Below are 20,912 nucleotides of genomic sequence, written 5' to 3'. Positions count from 1 at the left end.
TCTTTAAATACAATATAACTTCTATCATAACTGTCACTGCACTCAAAACAAGCTTTTACATCATTTTCGATAGAATTTACAGCACAGAAACAGGCTATTTGGTCTAACAGGTTTATGCCACTGTTTATGCTCCATACGAGCCTCCTCCCACCCTCTTTCATCTAACCCATCAGCATAGCCTTCTTTTCCTGTCTTCATGTACTTAACATCTCCTTAAATGCATCTATGACCATATTTTGTGCTTGCATTTTGTACAATAAATTTTAAAAGCACAAAAGGTTTCTCAATCATAAAATAGCTGAAGGAACCATGCTAGTAAATAGTTTTGTTCTTTGCCAATTTGACATTTTCTAGATATCAGGCACCTTCTAGTCTTGTGAAAGCTGCAATTTGGGTTTTTTTTTTTAAAAATGGAAATACAGGATTTGAGCAGAACTTAGTGCAGGTTTACAAAGACCAGAAATTTATGAAAACAAAATCTGTAGGCAGTTTTACATTTAATTAGTTTCTACAAAACAGCATTCAAACAGAGACACGAACTCAATACATCACTCTCCCCAGCTCACTTAGCTCTTTAAAAAAGTGTTAGTCATTTTCCCCTCCCTTGGAACAGCACTTGGGCACGCATTCACTTTTTGCAGCTGGCATGAGCAAAGGGCAACCCTGCTAGAATGTCATGGCAGAGCAAAAATGAATTGCAGATTTTTTTTTTTTTTAAAGTGAAAATACAGACAGTCAACACAGTTTAGTGATTTGAAAATAACGATCCACATTGGGCAGGACTATGGATCAAGATGAACTAGCTCTGTTTACCAAACAAGTATAAGAGGCACTTAATCTGACAGCAGCACATGGGACCCAATAAAAATGTGGGTCTCCAATACTTCCTGGATTCATGCAGCCACCAGCAGAAATATTGCACGTCTGTCAATGTAAAAGTACCCTACAGCGTAAAACGCCAGTAAGATATGCATCACGATTGTGAAAAAGGTTACTGTTGAATTACAAATTGTGCACAGTTCTGGTCTCCATATTACAGAAAGCATATAGAAGCATTGGAGTAAGTGCAAGAAAAGATTTACAAAAGATATCAGAACTGAGAGGGTACAACTGTCAGGAAAGATTGAACAGGCTGGGGCTCTTCTCTAGAAGAGGGGAGATCAGATTAAGGGTTTTGAATGGGGGGGGGGGGGGGGGGGGGGGGAAGTGCTAGTCTAAAACTCAGGGCCATAAATATAAGATAGTCACTAATAAATCCAATAAGGAATTCAGGAGAAAAACCATTGAGAACATGGAACTTGCTACCACAAAGTGGTAGACACAGTTAGCATAGATGCATTTAAGGGGAAGCTAGATAAGTACAAGGGAGAAAAGAAGGATATGTTGATAGGGTGAAAAGAAAAAAAAAGTGGGAGGAGGCTCATGTGGATCAAACACAGGCATAGACTGGTTGGGCCAAATGGCCTGTTTCTGTGCTGTAAATTCTACGTAATCAGTTTGGATATTGGAACTGCCGAGAGACAGTCAAATCACTTTTCAACTAGGACCTTTACAGCTGGCAGAGAGGAGACCATTATTTTTAGAATAGTTTGGATTTAAACCAAAATCTCAGGGGTGTGCTAAAATGGTCACAGTACTGGAGTAGTTTTCAAACTGGGGTTCACTGGCATATGGAGGATGGCAAGGAATTTGCAGAATCATTACATGAAATCCAGATTTCTGTTCATGCATCAGTGATGCAACAGACTCACATTCCAAGCATGATGTTACCATTGACAGTAAGGTGGAATTTTCTGCAGTACTGCATGCTCTAACTTTGGATCACTGACCGGGTGTTTTAGATTACAGGATCTTCAGAAACTGCTTGATTTTTCAGGGGGTTCCTTCCCCACATAGTAAAGTTTAAACCCACTTTTTAAGGTGTCAGCTATAGCTCAGTGGTAGCACTCTCACCTCAGTCAGAAGATTGTGGGCTCAAGTCCCACTCCAGGAACTTGAGCACATAATCTAGGCTGACACTCCTAGTGCAGTACTGAGAGAGTGCTGCACCGTCAGCGATGCAGTCTTTCAGATGAAATGTTAAACAAACAGTCTCTGGTAAATATTTAAAAAATTCCATAAGCACTATTTCAAAAGAATAGGAGTGTTCTCCCTGGTGTCCTGGCCAATATTTATCCCTCAAATCAACATTAACAGATGATCTGGTCATCACATTGTGTGCAAATTGGCTGCTGCATTTCCCACATCACAACAGTGACCACTTCAAAAATACTGAATTGGCTGTAAAGTGCTTTGGGACGTCCTGAGGTTGTGAAAGGCACTATAAGCCTTTCTTTCATGACTGGAATGCTAGTTGATTGGGGAAGGGCGTTGGCAGCACAGAAACAAGTATTAGAGAATACGATCAATTGAGACATCTTATCCTTGCTTATGACTGTTCAAGAAAAAAAAGGGGGGATTTAAAGAGACTTCAGCCAGGACCAGTTACTGGAATTATCAGCTCAAAAGCCTACTAAATTAAAGATGAAAATTATAAACTTGGACAAGGACATAAAATGCTGAAATGCAATATCATACCCAACTGTGTTGCTACATCTACCAGGCATCATGTACAACAGCTTTGAAAATGGAATAATTTAAAGCTATGTTTTTAAGTTAAATAGCCTAGATGAAGGAGAAACTTCAGACTACAGGTGTGGCTAAGAAGCCAGTTAGAGACTGGTTATTGCCAACAGACATCTTAAATGAACCACAGAGCAGCTGCTCAGGGAAGTTATCCAAAGTATCTGAGCTATAGACAGGTGGGTCCAAGGTTCAAGTCAGTGCCTGGCTGGCTGATCTCAGCTGGGGTAGCAGTAAAATGGGGGTAAAATACAGCATTCCTAATACCTATCCAGCAACCCCTACTGGCAAATGTCATGCATAAACAGAAATGGACACAACTGTGATGCCCCTGCAGTTGAATAGTCTGCCAACACTTATTGTCAAGACCCGCTTCAGAGAGACAACAGATGACACTGAACCCTAAATGGAACTTTACCCCGAAAGAAGCCAAAATGTCTGAGTGCAGGGTTGGGGGGGGGGGGGGGGGAGAAAGAGAAGGAGGAAAGGTCAGGAAAGAAAATCTACAGGGCAGGTGAACTTAAAAAACTAGAAAAACAACCAAGGAAAAAGGCAAAACTATGGGTTGAGTTTATTTTTGAAACGCTACCAAAACTAGGTTTACATTAAAAGATAACATTTTACCTCGCTATTTAGACAAAGAAATATACTGGGCCAGAAATTGCTGACAGCGACCCATGCTCATACGTGTTATGTTAACCCCCAAGAACCTAAGGACTATGGCTGAGAGGTGATCTCTCTCCCCTCAACCAGATTGCAGCATTATTGACACGCTGTGAAGAGTCAAAACCTTGAAGTGAAATTGTAAAAAAAGTTAGAGAAAGCAAAAGAGGGCAAGAAATATTGAATTGAAAGACAAAAAGTAAAAAAGTTTTTAAAAAAAATATATAAAATATCCAATCATTAAAATTGCAATGAATGAGACTCCATATTTAATTTTCAGTGCCAGAGAGGTTGATTGGCAGTCATTAAGATTTACCATGCTGTTAAAACTTAGTTTAGACTGGATATATTTGAGCGTACCATTTTTATCCTGTTTTAGTGCGTACTTACCACATTCCAGCAGCAAGTTCACACTCCTCCATTGATTTCAGTGGAGAGCCAGCCAGCGAGCTGTCAATCGGCAGAGCTCTCATCGCTGGCAAACCAGGAAGAGCAAGTTCTGGATTTCTGCGTTCGACTGCACGTGTGCGGTCACGAACTCGCTCTTTGAGTTCACCACTAGTAACGGTGAGCGGTTAGGCTCACTTATTTTAAAAGCAATTTCCGGCCCATTAACTCAAGAATATAGAGAATAAAACCCAATGTCTACAGTGGAAAAAAATGAAAATTTTAAAAAGGATACTAAACAATATTCATTTAAAGAGCAGAGACCATAAAAGGCCGTCAGCATGTTTCATGTATCTCTCCTCTTCCCCCGAAGCAATAGGTCATGCCTTATTTACCATCCGAAAGGATTTCTGTAGGTTATCATGTAGATTAAGGCATGCAGATAAAGTTTACAGAATATTTTAGAAAGTATTTCTGCATGGGAGGGTTTATAAAAAAAGACAGTTCTTTGAAACTAATGGCCATTAGCTATCAGATTTGAAAATGGTCAATATAAAATAGATTGTCAGGATAAATGGAAAGCCAATTAGGAACAGGAACAGCAAACAGCAGAGTTCAGCAAGGTTCCCTATTTATACTATTGTACTATGTTTATACTGAGTGATAGTGGCAACTTTCCAAAGTACTATAAAATTGCTTGATGGCACCAACTATGTGGCCAAGTAATAGTGTGAAGAAAATGGTTTAAGACTTCAACTTACATTGGTTTGACAGGAAGTGTACATAATAAATGGGCTTCCATCAATTCTGGAAAGGATGAGGATTGGACTGATAACTGAACAGTCAATACAAGTCTATCAACAGGGCTATTTAAGGACTGGACTTTGCTCAAGGGCATCAGATTACAAGATAAAACAGATTATTCTAACCCTGTATAATTCATGATAATGCCAGAAGCTACGTCTACAATATTGTGCGTAACTTTGTGCACTCTTATCCATTTGGAGCAGGGTCCAGAAAAAAAAAATAGCAAGCAGGATTCAGATTCCTGGGAAGACAGTTTTAAAAGGGAGGCGAAGGATCAAGGCAGGATATGAGCCAAGTTTTCAAATAAATATACTTAAATAATTGTGACCAAGACTGCAAAACAGAAAACAAGTGCAAAATTAAACAGGGGTTAGTACACATTTTCTTCTTGACTCCTTCTCAGCAGTCGATATGCAACAGATGTCAAATACTCTATATAACATGATTGTTCCAGTACACAAACCATTGAAGAGTCAATGAATGCATCTCAGATTGGATCATGTTGAACTGATGTCCTGGAAGCTGGTGAAAGTACCATAAAGGTGTTAGGGGGTTAAAAAGTTATAGATCCTTATTTTCTTGGACGTTTTATTTAATCTCGAGTGGATGATCAAATTGAATGGAGTACACAACAATGCAAACCACCATTGGGAAGGAAAGGGTTTGCTAGGCCAAAAATCCCTTATCAAAATAGCTCATCCAAAAAAAAAGTCCAATCTACTTGCCTGATGCCCACTCATTGTCTACAGCACCAATCCACTGGTGATACTGATATTAGTCATCAATGTAGGCTGATTAGAACAGCACTGCTCTGCTGTCTGGAGGATCATGTTTCCACATTATGAGTCAAATTCATGCTGCTATTCATTCACAAGGACCATCGCAGCCAAACTTATAAGAGCAGATATGTACAAAACATTGAGTAGAATGGTGGGTTTGTCTTCCGATAGTCAACAGATTCAAATTTCCTACACTCTAGGAAGCTATGGTGACTGGGAGCCATGCCATCAAAAAAAAACACAGCAAATTCTCCATTGCCCAGTTTTTTCTATTACTTATTAGTATATTGGTTATATTATTTCCTACAGGAAATCATTAAAATCATTTTTAAAAAGCTAATTCTGCCAACAACCCAACCATCTCTTAGCAAGCTCATTATATCACTCACCCTTTGCCCTGTCAGGGCAGCTTTGGTAACAGAAATTAAATAAGATCCAGGTGGTAAAGGCAATAAGCTGGTCAAATAGCAGGATTCCTCCATATTGAGAAGAGGCAAAGAGAGAGAGAGTTAGAGGCACCCTCAGCACTCCACCTCCTCTCCTTAAAGTTGAGCCAAGAACAGATGGCTCAACCCAGTACCTCCTCTTCAAACAAACAGCTCAGTACTGCACCTCCATATTGGTAGAAGAAAAACAAGATCTGCTTATTCCCTGGACTGTGAGAACAGGAGATATGAATCCACTTAACCGTGAACATGGACAAGTGAGATGCTGGCCAGCAATTGACAACAAGGCAAAAAAAGGGGGAAAATCAATTACTCCCAAAAACCAGCACCCAAGTTCAATCCTGTTATCACCCAATAGCCACATGCAACATCGCAGAGGGGGAAAGGAGTGATCAAGTGGTTTCCCCACCCCCCCCTCCCTTTTATCACAGATGCCAATTGTAGTGCTACAACCACTATCTTGGCTTAGTGCAGTAAAAGTCAGGGATCAAACATGGTTTGTAATACCACCACACCACCTGGTCTACTTATCCACCAAGTCAGAATATCTCAGAAATGGAATCCTAAAATAATTTCACTCCCTCATAAATGCAGTCAATATTCTGCAGTGTATGGAGTTCTTAGACTCTGGAATGCAGAATGGCCCCATTCACAAAGCTGATCTCAACTGGCTCACAATTCCCGTTATTCCACATTACATGCAAACTTACAATTAAAACAGCAACCTTCTTTCCTTCCCCCCCCCCACCACAAAACCTAAAACCAAAGCAGGCCAAATTCAAACAGTTATACTTTGATTAAATACATTAGAATCAAAATGAAATGTTACATTGACAGTCCCATTATACTTACTGGGAGGCAGAACTCTTCAAAAGCAGGCTTGACAAATGTTATGTACTGTGTTAAAACTTGTTCCAGGTCACGTTGTCTTTCACTGATGTCCCTTAATACTGAAACAAGAAGCCATTCTTACTGCAGAATTACAGATTGTGAGTATTTCTGGAAATACTCATCAAAAAAAATCAGCAATGTCATTTTTCCTTAAATTTTATTTAACTATGTCCTACTTGATCATCATATTCACCCTCTGAAAATGTGAATGGCAGCATGAAGCAGTTGCAGACAACAGTATAGATAATTGCACTGCATGGTCATTTACAAAAAAAATCAAATTTGTATACATTTAAAAAAGGCTGCATGTACTAGTTGCACAATGTACTGCAGCACTAGCCCACTGTGCCACAGTAAGACACAGGCACTGTATGCACACAATGGAGTACCCAATCTCAGCGAGTGCACGCCAAGAAGCACTGAGTAGAGACAAAAGAAAAAAACCCACCATAGCCCCCCCCCCCCCCCCCAAGAGAAAATTGAAGAGTGCAGGCTGGGCATCAGGTGAAAAAAGCTGAAATCATCACAGCTCATGTCTATTACAATGTGATGATATCACCATCTAGGGCTGCTTAAGAAACAGAATGTCTTACATGTCCCTCCCCACCTTCTAAAAGTATTCAATTATGGATGCTTACACTTAAAAATACAACATGCTTTTAAAAGGTGGGGGATGGAGCAGGAAAAATACTTTTGAAAGCTCGGCCGTGTTACCACTGTATTTCAGTTCCCCTAGCGATAGTCAAGGTGCAAGTCACAATCTAAGCTTTCCAATAAATAGTATTTATACAAATGAGCCACTTGATCTATGCAAATAGCATGACTTGGTGTGTTGGTGCCAGAAAACTTGCAAAAATGATATCAGGCAATGTTTTCCTGCTCCATCCCCCACTTTTAAACTCCAGTGATGGAATTTGAAAAAAGTACTTCTCCTTAGAACAGAAACAAGCCAAATCAAGTATAGTTCGAAAAGTAGTCAGAAAGATGGAAACCACCCCCCCCCCCCCCCCCCCACAAAGAGAAAATTGAAGAGTGCAGGCTGGGCATCAGGTGAAAAAAGCTGAAATCATCACAGCTCATGTCTATTACAATGTGATGATATCACCATCTAGGGCTGCTTAAGAAACAGAATGTCTTACATGTCCTTTGCAACCACACTGTAAAGCTCAGAATCCAGTTATACACAACATCCACTATGCACTCATATCTTGCGTCCTTCATGCTTTATTATACTCCCAGTAGTTGTTTTGTCTGTAGTAGTTTTGTTGTATTCAGTAAAGAAAACATTCTCATCTTCGTGAATAAACTAAACACGGGGTCCAAGTGGGCCATCACTGAGGTGTCTTGCAAAAAGGATGGCCCACGGCAACCATCCATAGTGTACAGGGTCCAGACAGGTGGCAGTACTGCCAAGAAGATGCATCACCAACAGCTGCACATAGCTTTCTCCAGGTAGTGCAATGGAAGCTAGGGGGTTGCCAGAGCAAAGGAGACAGGCACACCACATTCTGAAGGCACAGATGCTGGCCTAACACTTCCTCTTCACACCAAAAGAGATGGTGGTGATCATCACCTGCTGTGTGAGGCGATGCACTGTGTCACCCAGGAACAAGTAACAGGACACTGTTGCATATTATGCATTGTGGTTGGGGCCAGTAGGTACAGCAGATTTAAGTATGTTATTTTCAATATGGAGGAGCAATTTGAAAAAAATTGTGCTCTCTCTTCCCAGACTTTCCTTCTCTCAAATCATAGCATTATCAATGTTATTTTCTTTTCAGGTGTATATTTTTGAACTGCCAACCCTCCAAAATCTCACCATTGTAAATGCCAACATTGATTGATCATTTAGCTACTATATGGCAGCCAGTGCCAAGCTTTTCAGCAAGCTCAGTTAAAGTAATGACTTTTTAACAATGAAGAAGTTTTGATAGGTATGGCAACTTTTCAGTACGTCAAACTGCTGGACAGCTCATGATCACACTGAACACAGATTTCTGAATATTTCACTGAAATTTTACAATCCTATCAGTTTTAAGAACATGCATGTACAAGAAGTGTCAAAATTTCAGTTGTGCAAACCAACAGATACTAACTTGCCCACTGCCATGCTTCTTGGTCAAAATGGCACCTTAAGTTCAACCGCATGAACACTGCCAGGTGTCAACATACTAGTCAGCAGTACTTTAAACAGTGCATGAATGGACTTTGCTTGGTCCATTTTCCTCCCAGACAACCAGGCAGAGACCAGCAAACATGCTTCCTGGGGAGATCTGAATCAAGACTCAGGACTCCTAATTGAGAGAAGCATGTACACTGCCCCACTTTATGTCTGGTGGCATCACCTTTCATTGATCTGAGAGACACAGTGCTGCTCTTGATGGGTGAAACAATAGAACAATCTTCAGGATTTTGCTCAAAATGGGTAATAAATTTAGCTCAACAGCAGAGTTATTTAATTTAGCAATAATGGAAATTCTGCACCATTATGGTGTTTGACTGCATTGAAGATAGAGAAAAAGGTGATTTCAATATAAAAACTAAAATACATTGCTGGGCTCCCTGATCATTAAGATCAGCCCAGGTTGGATCCCCAGACTGTACTAAGTTAGTCACTCTCAGTCATGGTAGCAGTTGGTGTAATTGTCCTCACCAAGAATTAATTATTATTTTTTCAGTACAATGCACCTCTGTCAAGTGTTTGCCTGAAAACCATTTCCTACAGGAGTTGCCATCAAAGAGCTGCAAAATAATGACAGAAGATCCAACCCTTTTGGAAAGCATTCTGAAATACTTGGGTGGGTGGGGGGTGAAGAAAGGGAAAGAGCTTCCAAACAGGCATTACCCACCTTCAGGAAAGAAATATTCTAATAAAAATGTCTCCTCACTCAAAGGCGATCCTTCCCCTTTGAAAAGGAAACATTGCTCTAAATGTCAGTGGTGCCAAGATGTTAACAACCTAAGTATGGTAGCTTGCTCATGTCATGGATACAAAGAACCTTCTTTGTTCTTAAGAATCATCAGATCTATCAAATAACTGGTGAAATGTTACAGTATATTTTGGGAGTTCAGATGATGAAAAGCAGATTTTCCAATCAGCATTTAAAGATGTGTTATTGACAGTATTAAAAAAAAGTGCTCAGAGAAGTCTCAAGGACAAAACCTGCAACCACAAGCCATATTTACACAGACAGCACAAAAACAAAGCACCACATCACAACGATAGTTGCTACCTGCCCTGTACCTCTGCGTGACAGCCTAGTGTCTGCATCAGTGTCCACAAACAACTTCATCTGAAACATCTCCCGGATCTCCTGGACGTAAAAGGCTAAGATGCCTTCGAATAGCACCACATCAGCTGGATAAACGGTCACAGTCTCAGATTTTCTGGAAAAGGCAACATACAGAAATAACAAAATAGGAACAGTCCATATGGGTGCTAACTAGAACTATTCTATCCTTCTCATTAAGTTTGCAGCCTTTTTTTTTAGTACAAAGTTCCATTATGTAATGAAATACTCATTTAAACCTAACCCCCCCCCCCCCCCCAAATCACGAGTGTCCCAGGGAAGATTTTACACAGTTCCATTCTATGCTGTAAAACTCAGCCACATAACACTCCCAGAGTAGTTCATTCTGCACCAAATGTTTATACTCATGGGTGCTAGTTTCTTTTTGTTGGGAGAAAGTAATCAGTATAAACTGAAACTGTACTGACGACCAAGCAGAAAAGGCATGGCACCAGTCTCATCAATTGGGCTCACTAATGATCCCTGCATTAATGTTTATATTATATATGAAAGAAAAAAAAAATCAGATTCAGCTCAACTACCTGAAGCTTAGAAGGTACATTTACAGCACACAATATACAGACCTATATGTTTTACTTGAAAAACTGCCACTGAATTTTAAAGTTAAAAGTCTTTGCTAAATTCTACACTAAAAATCAAGTTCAGGATGTTCTGAACTCAGTTCTAGGAAGATTCTGTTTTAACAGTTCAAAAATCTTCCAGTCACACTTTGTAACCAGAATACATTAATATATCTCAGAAAAGCAGCAAATCTACAAGGAAGAGCTGGAATAAGTTACTGCAGTCTAAATGCAGCTGGGAAAAAGGAGAAGTTGGGGGAAGATTTTTTTAAAAAAAACAGCAAAATCCCCTATAAAAAAAAAATCGAAAGGTTACGTTCTCAGTTGTTTCTTGCATGCTTGATGAATGGGTTCATTCTTCAGCTCAGAACTGAACAGTAACTAGTTGCTGGGAATGGAATTTTTGGTAAGTGAAGTTTTCTAGCCTTGTCCAAGCTGCAGAGCATTTCACAACCTGGATTCAGTTCATTTTTGGGATGGTATTTAAATTGCTTCCACGTATTAAAAACTGGTATTAAAGTTGTCAATGTAGCATTATGCTCCATTTGAATTTAAGTGGAGCAAATCTGATCCTCTCCTCCTCCTTCTGGTCAACAAACCATCATTTGGGTCAGCCTGATTATATTGTGCCAGCTGGACACAACTGGGTGCTACTGCTTAACTAAAAACTTAGGAGCAAAGTAATTGTCCATAAAAATACAGCATTCAAGATCATGTGAATTCAGAGGAAGCCAGTCCACAACAAATGGGAACAAAGTTATTTGTGCTATTTAGTGCAAAAATCTGTGCGATTTTTTACACTTAATTTAATGAAATGCTCTCTATGTGTAAGCCTATAAAATCTTCAATTTCTATATTTCCCCTCCTCTTAAAATCTCTAGATCTATCCATTTCAATAAAACATCTCATTGCTTCCAAGTGGCTACATGGGACACTATAGTCTGTCCAGTTACTGAGTCACTATCTCCCATTTTGATAATGTGAAAAGCTGCTACATATATCAGAGCACTGCTTTACAAATTTACCATTAAAAAAGTTACAAAGGGAAATCAAAACTCTTGTGCAGGAAATTGTTACTTTATTTAGAACTACCTTGTAGAACCACACCTCAGTGGTAACATACTCACCTGAGTCAGACAGTTATGAGTTCAAGTCCTACTCCAGAGACCAGAACCCATAATCTAAGCTGACACTCCAGTGCAGAAGGCATTGCTGCACTGTCGGAGGTACAGTCTTTCGGATGAAACGTTAAGCAGTCAGATCTCAGGTAAACCCATGGCAGTATTCAAAGAGGAGGAGGGACGTTCCCCTGGCCAACATTTATCCCTTCACCAACACTATTAATAAACAGATGATCTGGTCACTTACTTCATTGCTGTTTGAGAGCGCTTGCTGAGTGCAAATTGTCTGCTGTGTTTCCTACATTAGAATAGCAGTTACAACCAATTAGGTACTATTTGAAGTGTAAAGAGCTATGGGACATCCCGAGGTCATGAAAGGCACTATATAAATGCAAGTTTGCACCATTCAAATCGGATCGGAACAGACTAGCAACATTTAATTGCAAACTGCACAAGAGACAAATTTCTCCCTCCCCATCCAGTTTCCTCTCCTCCTTATAGGAAGGGATTCTTGCTGTGATACAGCTCTTTGGATGCCTGCCACTCTGGTACCTCACAAGTGGCCACTATTCATGTGAACATCAACATTAGCAGGCTAATCTATTGGGGGGGGGGGGGGGGGGGGGGCAGAAACTGTGCTCAAAAGAGCCAAGCCTGGTCTTGTCTTCACCTGATATCTACACACCCACTACCTGCAGAGTCCAGCTATCACAAGGAGGAAAGCTACATGACTTTTCCTTCTCTTAGCCAAATGTAGCACCCCTACAGTTACCCCAGCTGAGATCAATCAATGTAGCACACATCAGGGATCAATCTTTTTCTGTTCAATTTTGATCCTGTTTGTCAAAGCTCAACTGCTCACTAGGCAAGGTTGATAATTATGAAACCAAGATGAAGAATGCAAGTACAAAGAATACATCAGCTCTATAAATTCATTGGCTCAACACCCCAGATAAATTAAACACATCTGTTGTGCACCTCATTTGCACCAATGGATTCTGCCAAGCTACATTTAAAGACAAATATGACCTCCATTAATGTAATTTACCTGGAATGGGAAACAAAGTCATAGACAGGAATCTCAACAGTTTTGCCTTCAATGATATCCCTCAGGGTATTCAATATTAATTCATTATCAAAGGCATCTGCAAATAAACAAAGAATTTAGGAGGTGGTGGGGGAAAATTGTACAACCATAAAGAATACAGCAACAAATAAATAAATTCTTCATTGAGGGCTCCTTTGCATTCATTCAAGTACCTGGGTGATCGAAGTTAAACTGGCCCTTCATTGCTTTTCCTTTCTGTTCGGCTGTCAAGACTTGGTAAAAGCTATCTTGGCTCACGATAACCACCTGACGCTTGTGATGGTCGATCTCATTTTGACCGAGTAGCTGGACTATTTTCGCACAAACTGAGGACTACCTCAGAAAAGAAGAGAAACATGTAAATAGTGAGGCTGCAGTTCCTATATTATTAGCTATTTCACTAACATAGAGGCCTACCCTATCCCCCTCCAAAACAAAACAATTGCCTTAAACGATAAGTAGAAAAATAAGCAGACTGTATGGAATGTTGCGGCGGTGGTAAATAAACAAACCACATTCTTTAACATTTTCCACACTTCAGCTTAAAAACATACAAGTACAAAGATATTGAAATCAAAAATCAATAGCTCAGCTATGAGATTAAACTGGGATTACTGTCTCCCGTTCTGTAGAGTTAGGAAATATCTGAGGCAGTGTGGAGCCATTATCACCAGTAGGCATAACAATACCACAAAGCTGGGCACTACTGCTGCAAAGTTATGTCTGTTGCATTATGTGAAAGGGTTTCTCACAAAATCAAGCACAGATGTTATCAGACGCAAAAGCAACAGTTTGTTCATCACTAGGATTTCAGTAAAGCATAATGATGAGCATGTAAAATGTTCCAACTATGAATGGCAGCCAAATGTATATAGTTATAAATGTTATCCCTTCAAACTGGAGATTGTACCTAGAAAGCACATTGTGACTTATTTAACAGATGGTTACAGGTCAGTGGTGAATCAGTGAATACCCCTACCATCCTGAAGGCATTGAAAACTTGCCAAGTTATAGTTCTACAAGCACCATCCCCAAGTGTACATGTGCAATGTTAAAATCAGATAGCCATGTGGCAAAGGATAGAATATTAGAGCCTGGTCTTTAGTTGTTGCCAAGCCTTTATTCAGAGATTCCCCTTACTTGCACACACACCACCAGATAAGCTCTCTTATAAAAAAAGATGTGCAAATCCCCAATTGATACCCACCTGAATACAGTTAACACTCCTTGATATAATTATACAATTAACATGTAGAACCAGAGAGTTATCAAGCCCTTGGCAGAGTGAGAAAAGAATCACAGTTGAACCCCCTGACCACCTCCAGCATAGATCACTGGACAGTGATGAGAAGCAGGACCCCTGCAGCAAATGGGGTGGTTTCTACAGCACTGGGATTGGGAGGTGGTTTTGCAGAATACATCAGAATGATACTGGAATTTTTTTTTTTAAAATTGAGGAACAATCTTATTGGAGATACTGGAATTTTTAAATTCCAGCTTCAACAGAGTCCAGATTTCAGGATTCTTGTTTTACAGGTTTGGTTCAAAATGTTTTTCTTTTTTTTTGGGGGGGGGGGGGGGGGGGGAAGAAAAAAAAGCCAGCAAGAGGGAGACTAAGATTAGTTTAGATTGCAGGAAACAGCAACCATGTACTGGCTCCTTGCATTTACACTGCCAAAACTGGCTGCCTTATTGACAGCAGAATTCTGCAGTCTGGTAGGGGAGCTGAGTTTAGCAGCATAAATGCAAGGAGTCAGTGCATTAGTTGCACAGATGCTGATTTCCTATAATCCAAAGTAAATAAACTCCAATATTACAGCACCTGAAGATTAAGTTTATACTCTTGAAAATAGCATGGTGAGTGTGGGAAGATGGTAATGAGAGAAACTGAGGTACTAAAAACAATCATGTTCCAGTCTAATGTTGAAGTACAGAGGCAAGGGTGCAGGAAGCAGATGTGAAGACATTGCTACTTACATGCTATCTGCATTTGGAGATGTAGCAACGGAACCATGTGAGGGCAGTTTAAGATATTGGCCCCAGAGGAGTGGGACAGTGGAGCAGTCAACTGCTGCAGAAAGATTAAGGAAGGCTAGCAAATCATGGTCAATCAGAGGATGTCAACCTATTCAGCGAAGTGAACAACTATTTACTCCCTCAGCATCAAATTTCACTGCTGGAACATGTGGTCCTGCAATATAGTTGTTGCATCCATGGACAGCCAACCTTCAGTGCAAGGAATGGGTTTCTTCCAAAAGAACCAAGAACAGGAATGTGTAATATTTACTGAATATTATACAAAAATCACAAGCCAAGTGCCATTATTTCACATGCCAATGGTAATTTCAAAAGTACCATGTGAAGAGTATTGTAGCACTTCTCCTATACACTCTGCCAAGCATCCATCCTGATCATACACCACTGTACAAACAACCACCTAAACCTCCTGAAGATACAGACTGCATCAAAATAGCAATTGGGATCCAGCACATTTTAGGGCTTATGCTGCTGCAATGCAATCCAAACAGGTCCATGGCTAGTTAGAGATGAAGGAGTACAAAACAAGAATTTAAAAAAACACTTGTGGGGGGACTTCACATAATTACAGCATGATCTTCTGATTTTATATTTATGCTGCTATCCTTCCAGTGGTTCAAATAAACCAAATAAAAGCTATCAGAAATGCAGTAACAGTTCTTGATGCACGGGACCATTGCAGCCCTTGTTCTGCAGGTGGTAGGACTGAAACCATCACCCTGAAGATGGGCATCACAAATTGCCTACATGGACACAAAATAAAGGTTAATCAACAGAGCCACTGGTTTGGTTGCTTTTCAATTTGACTGGCTGGCTCATGCAAAGAAAACAGCATTGCAGACCTGGGGACCAAATTACCCATTTCTGTTCTAGAATATTGTGAAGTCAGCAGATTCAAATTCAGTGTTCCAAAGAGTCATCGCAGTCACTATAGTTCGCTCGAGCATGGAGAATTTGAATCAGGTGTTGGCGAGAACACGGTGCGACCACCTCTCCTGTATTCTTGATATAGAATGTACAGCACAGAAACAGGCCATTCAGCCCAACAGGTCCATGCCAATGTTTATGCTCCCCATAAGCCTCCTCCCTCCCTCCCTACTTCAACTAACTCTTATCAGCATATCCTTCTTTTCCTTTCTCCCTCACATGTTTATCTAGCTTCCCCTTAAATGCATCTATGCTATTCACCTCAACTATTCCTTGTGGTGGCTAGTGGCACAGGACCATTCTCTGGGTCCTGTGCCACTAGCCAACTAACTAATTTAATGGTCAATGAGATTATTTTATCTTTAGACTAGGGTTTTAGATAGAAGCAAGCATTCTTAGTGCACTAATAGCATAATTAATAACTTGTTCCAGATCACTTGAAAGGGTTTTGGGGGGGGGGGGGGGGGGGGGAGAAAGGAAGAGGAAAAAAAGAGGGAAGATGAAAAGTTTGTGCACTTAGGAAATGTCTGATCAATGGAAAAAAAAAATTGATCCTATTTCTGGTAATTTGAGGACCAATGCTGCAGGCTTCATCCATTTAAGAGCTTTGATAGGTAAAAGACAAAGAGGAAATAAAACTAGGACAATGCCGTAGCAGGTCAGGTCCGGGATGGGCTGTTCAGATAAAATGATCTGCCTTTGACTGCAAGTTTGCATAGTGTAGCTCAGCCAATGGTTTGGGAAAGTTGTTGCCTGTGCTTGATGTCAGCAAGCCTTGCCTGGATGAGTGCAGTTCCAACACCACCCAGGACAAAGCAGTCCGCTTGATTGGCACCCCATCCACCCTAAAAACATTCATCTCCCTTCACCACCGGCACACTGCGACTGCAGAGTGTACCATCTACAAGACAGCAGCTCCCAATTAAAGATTATTGCTCAAGATAAAGAATCACTGGATTGGGGGTAATATTCTGGCATGGGTGGAGGATTGGTTATCTAACAGGAAGCAGAGAGTTGGGATAAATGGTTCATTCTCGGACTGGCAACCTGTAGCCAATGGTGTTCCGCAGGGGTCGGTGCTGGGTCCCCAACTCTTTACAATCTATATTAATGATTTGGAGGAGGGGACCGAGTGTAACATATCAAAGTTTGCAGATGATACAAAGATGGGAGGGAAAGTAGAGTGAGGAGGACATAAAAAAACCTACAAGGGGATAGAGACAGGCTGGGTGAGTGGGCGGAGATTTGGCAGATGCAATACAATATTGGAAAATGTGAGGTTATGCACTGTGGCAGGAAAAATCAGAGAGCAAGTTATTATCTTAATGGCGAGAAACTGGAAAGTACTGCAGTACAAAGGGATCTGGGGGTCCTAGTGCAAGAAAATCAAAAAGTTAGTATGCAGGTGATCAAGAAGGCCAACGGAATGTTGGCTTTTATTGCTAGGGGGATAGAATATAAAAACAGGGAGGTATTGCTGCAGTTATACAAGGTATTGGTGAGACTGCACCTGGAATACTGCATACAGTTTTGGTGTCCATACTTAAGAAAAGACATACTTGCTCTCGAGGCAGTACAAAGAAGGTTCACTCGGTTAATCCCGGGGATGAGGGGGTGGACGTATGAGGAGAGGTTGAGTAGATTGGGACTCTACTCATTGGAGTTCAGAAGAATGAGAGGCGATCTTATTGAAACATATAAGATTGTGAAGGGGCTTGATCGGGTGGATGCGGTAAGGATGTTCCCAAGGATGGGTGAAACTAGAACTAGGGGGCATAATCTTAGAATAAGGGGCTGCTCTTTCAAAACTGAGATGAGGAGAAACTTCTTCACTCAGAGGGTAGTAGGTCTGTGGAATTTGCTGCCCCAGGAAGCTGTGGAAGCTGCATCATTAAATAAATTTAAAACAGAAATAGACAGTTTCCTAGAAGTAAAGGGAATTAGGGGTTACGGGGAGCGGGCAGGAAATTGGACATGAATTTAGATTTGAGGTTAGGATCAGATCAGCCATGATCTTATTGAATGGCGGAGCAGGCTCGAGGGGCCGATTGGCCTACTCCTGCTCCTGCTCCTATTTCTTATGTAAACCCACGACCTCTACCACCTAAAAAGGACAAGGGCAGCAGGCACATGGGAACACCACCACCCGCACATTCCCCTCCAAGTCACACATCATCCGGACTTGGAAATATATCGCCATTCCTTCATCGGCGCTGGGTCAAAATCCTGGAACTCCCTTCCTAACAGCACTGTGGGAGAACCTTCACCACACAGACTGCAGCGGTTCAAGGCGGCTGCTCACCACCACCACCTCCTCAAGGGCAATTCAGGATGGGTAATAAATGCTAGCCTCGTTAGTGACACCCGCATCCCATGAACAAATAAAAAAAGTAGTTCCATTGGAGATCCTCTGGATCAACATCAGGCCTAGTTACTGAAATGTTGCTGATCCATTGATGTGATAAATGCTGATCGACAGAATTTCCATGGAAAATGCTCACTAATGCTCCTTTGCACTGCCCCTTCCCTTCTCCCACATTCAAAAATTTATCATCAATGGCTTAATTTACCATGAGGTCTGTTCACAGCATTAAAAAATTGTGATGTTTTTCAGTGAACTGCAGTTACAGTTTTGCAGTACTATTTATTTAGGCTTAAGCCATTCCACAAAAGGTTTAATATATTCCAAGAAATCACTAATAACCTTCTCAAATTACTTGAGACAAACTTTTTAAACTCAGGAGGTGGCTGATTTTTCTTTCCATCAGGCATCATCTTGGCATTTACAAGTTTCAACAATCCTGTAAATGCTGAGATTATGCCTGATGGAAACTCATTTAGCAACTCAATTCAGAAACATGAAAGATTGCAGCCTGTTACTGTGATTTTTTTTTTTAAAAAGATAGTTATAAAAAGGTTTAATCTTGGAATATCCTCTTTCAATCGCATGCTTTGGTAGGGATAGCAATCAAGACAGCTTATAGCACATTTACTTCAGTCCACCGTTACTACTAACAGACACACAACTATAGCTGCAACTGGTAAACAAGCTAGTGTTACTGCTTCCAGAGGATCAAGAGTCCTGCCAAACAAAGTGATTTTCTACAGGCACCTCCAGAGAGAGCACTACCTCACTAGTAAACACAAAAGGCCTCAACACTGAAGGCAGAAACTGCCGCGCTTTTGCCACTCGAGTTGGCCAAGTGGTTCTTCCCACTTGCATAGGCCAAAGTAGCAGAAATGGTTGGGTAGAGGAAGTAGTGGAAATCTGGAACACTCTTTCTCTACCCCCCCCCCCCAAAAAGCTGTTGAAGCTAAGTCAATTGAAAATGTCTAAACAGAGATGGAGATTTTTTGTTCGGCATGGGTATTAAGGGTTACGGAACTGAGGCGGGTAAATGGAGTTAAGACATAGATCAGCCACAATCTAACTGAACGGCAGAACAGGGTCTATGGGTTGAATGGCCTACTCATATTCCCAAGTAGTTCTTCAGCTATTGGGGAAAATATATAGAAACAAAGTCACAAATCGCATTCTAAAAACTGCTCAAGTGCTACTGTTTTTCTGCTGATGCAGTTGTTGTGGAATCTACCCTGCGACATCAACTTGGCAGTTTCTGCCACACTTGCACGCTGAAGTACTAAAGCAGAACTACGTCTTGCACTGACTGTCATACAAAAGCCCCATAGTAGCATAAAGTGATTGAATGATCAATTAAGGGATGCAATGCATGGCACAATGCAAGCTGATAGCCAATGAGGAAGAAAGGATGTTATTACAATCTTCCTCGACAAGCTTCAGCTGTGATTTTTTTTGCAATTGAAAGCTCCAGTGGCAAGACTATCACTCAGTAGACAGAACATTCCACAGATCAATAAAGTACAAGATGCTGAACTGGCTGAATTACCCTATGCAGCAAACATCTACTGGCTATTCAACTAAACTACGTCACAATAGAATGCACTCATCAGCACAATGAGACTGCACTCATCAGCACAATGCAGTGTAGCATTAGGCAAGGCACTGGTGTGCATGAGTGGCAGGGATGTGCTGCAAAGTTGGTGTTAGACTATACACAGTACAATATACAAACTATTTTACTTGTTCCACATGGCTCCAAGATACTTATCTCAAACTTAACCAGCAGAAATTAATAGCATCAAATCCACAATACATGCAACTGAGATACAAAGACATATCACTGCAATAGCAAAGAGTACTATCATTAATCTGCAATACTGCAGGATTTAAAGCACTAATTCCATTTTTAACAGTAAATAGGGGGTTGAGCAAACCATGATTTAGCACCCACCACTATCAAAATTGCATGACTTTTAAAGTGCCAATTCAAAAAAGGAAACCTGAAAATGCTGGCAATATACAGCATATAATGTTAACCTGTCGTTTCTGTTCCCAGATGCTGACTGGCCTGCTGTGTATGGCCAGCATTTTCTGTTTTGATTTCTGATTTTCAGCATGTAGTTCCCCCACCCTCCCTTGCATTCAATTTAAAAAAAGGAAAAAAGTCTTTTTAGCTGGGGTTTGAAAATCAGAAGTGCTATATGCAGCTTCAGAATATTTTTTCCATATCACCATAGTGATGCTAAAGCAAACCAGCAGCAATCAAGAGAGCTGCTGCCAATAGCCCTTGCAATTCTTTACTTGTAAGTTTGCACCTCACCTGGGGAAACCAGCCTACATTATAAACATGGCATTTTCACTTAACTGAAATCCAAATGTCTCGTTTAAAATCAGTTCCGTACAGTAGAGATTCCCTTCATCGTATTGGTAATAGGATAAAGCAAACTCGTGGTAGATTAAACATTCTAACTAACTAGTTCTCTTCATATATACGGCTGTACTAGTGCAGTTTTTGCATGGACTGTCCAGAAAGTTCTAAAATGTAAACAAAGTCAAATTCCTCCCCCCCCCATATCTTTCTATTGTAGGAATCCTACATACACGTGGGTATCTAATGATTTAAGAGCTCGAAATAATGTAATCATAAGTGAGTAGACACCGAGGGGGATACCAGTCACTCAAATGCATTAAAAGTAAACGTATTCCTTCAGTTATGCCAATGTTTACAGGGCATCGTCTCTTATATGCAAGCCCTTCTCCCCGTTAAAATTCAAATTACGTTTAACACGCATAATTTGGCTCAGTTTACACGTGAAGCCGTCTTGGCAAATTAAATATCTTCCCTCCCCCAACAGAAAAAAATGGCCGGACACTCCTCTTCCCATTAAAAGAGTAGCTATTTGACTTGGGAG

At 40.7% G+C, this 20,912-nt stretch overlaps 1 protein-coding gene across 1 annotated transcript in view; it reads right to left on the bottom strand.

Moving 5' to 3' along the window:
• uck2a (uridine-cytidine kinase 2a) overlaps positions 1-20,912 on the bottom strand; it is a 29,138-nt gene that overhangs the window by 6,939 nt on the left and 1,287 nt on the right. The window contains exons 2-5 of the mRNA XM_067990683.1: positions 12,848-13,007; positions 12,636-12,732; positions 9,840-9,982; positions 6,557-6,654 (exon numbers count right to left, since the gene is read on the bottom strand). Of these exons, the coding sequence (XP_067846784.1) occupies positions 6,557-6,654; positions 9,840-9,982; positions 12,636-12,732; positions 12,848-13,007 (498 nt within the window). The remainder of the gene's footprint in view (positions 1-6,556; positions 6,655-9,839; positions 9,983-12,635; positions 12,733-12,847; positions 13,008-20,912) is intronic.

Source organism: Heptranchias perlo, chromosome 9, assembly GCF_035084215.1.
Source record: "Heptranchias perlo isolate sHepPer1 chromosome 9, sHepPer1.hap1, whole genome shotgun sequence".
In the NCBI taxonomy this organism is placed as follows: domain Eukaryota; kingdom Metazoa; phylum Chordata; class Chondrichthyes; order Hexanchiformes; family Hexanchidae; genus Heptranchias; species Heptranchias perlo.
The sequence above is the reverse complement of the archived record's forward strand: the minus strand, read 5'-3'. Positions and strand labels throughout refer to the sequence as shown.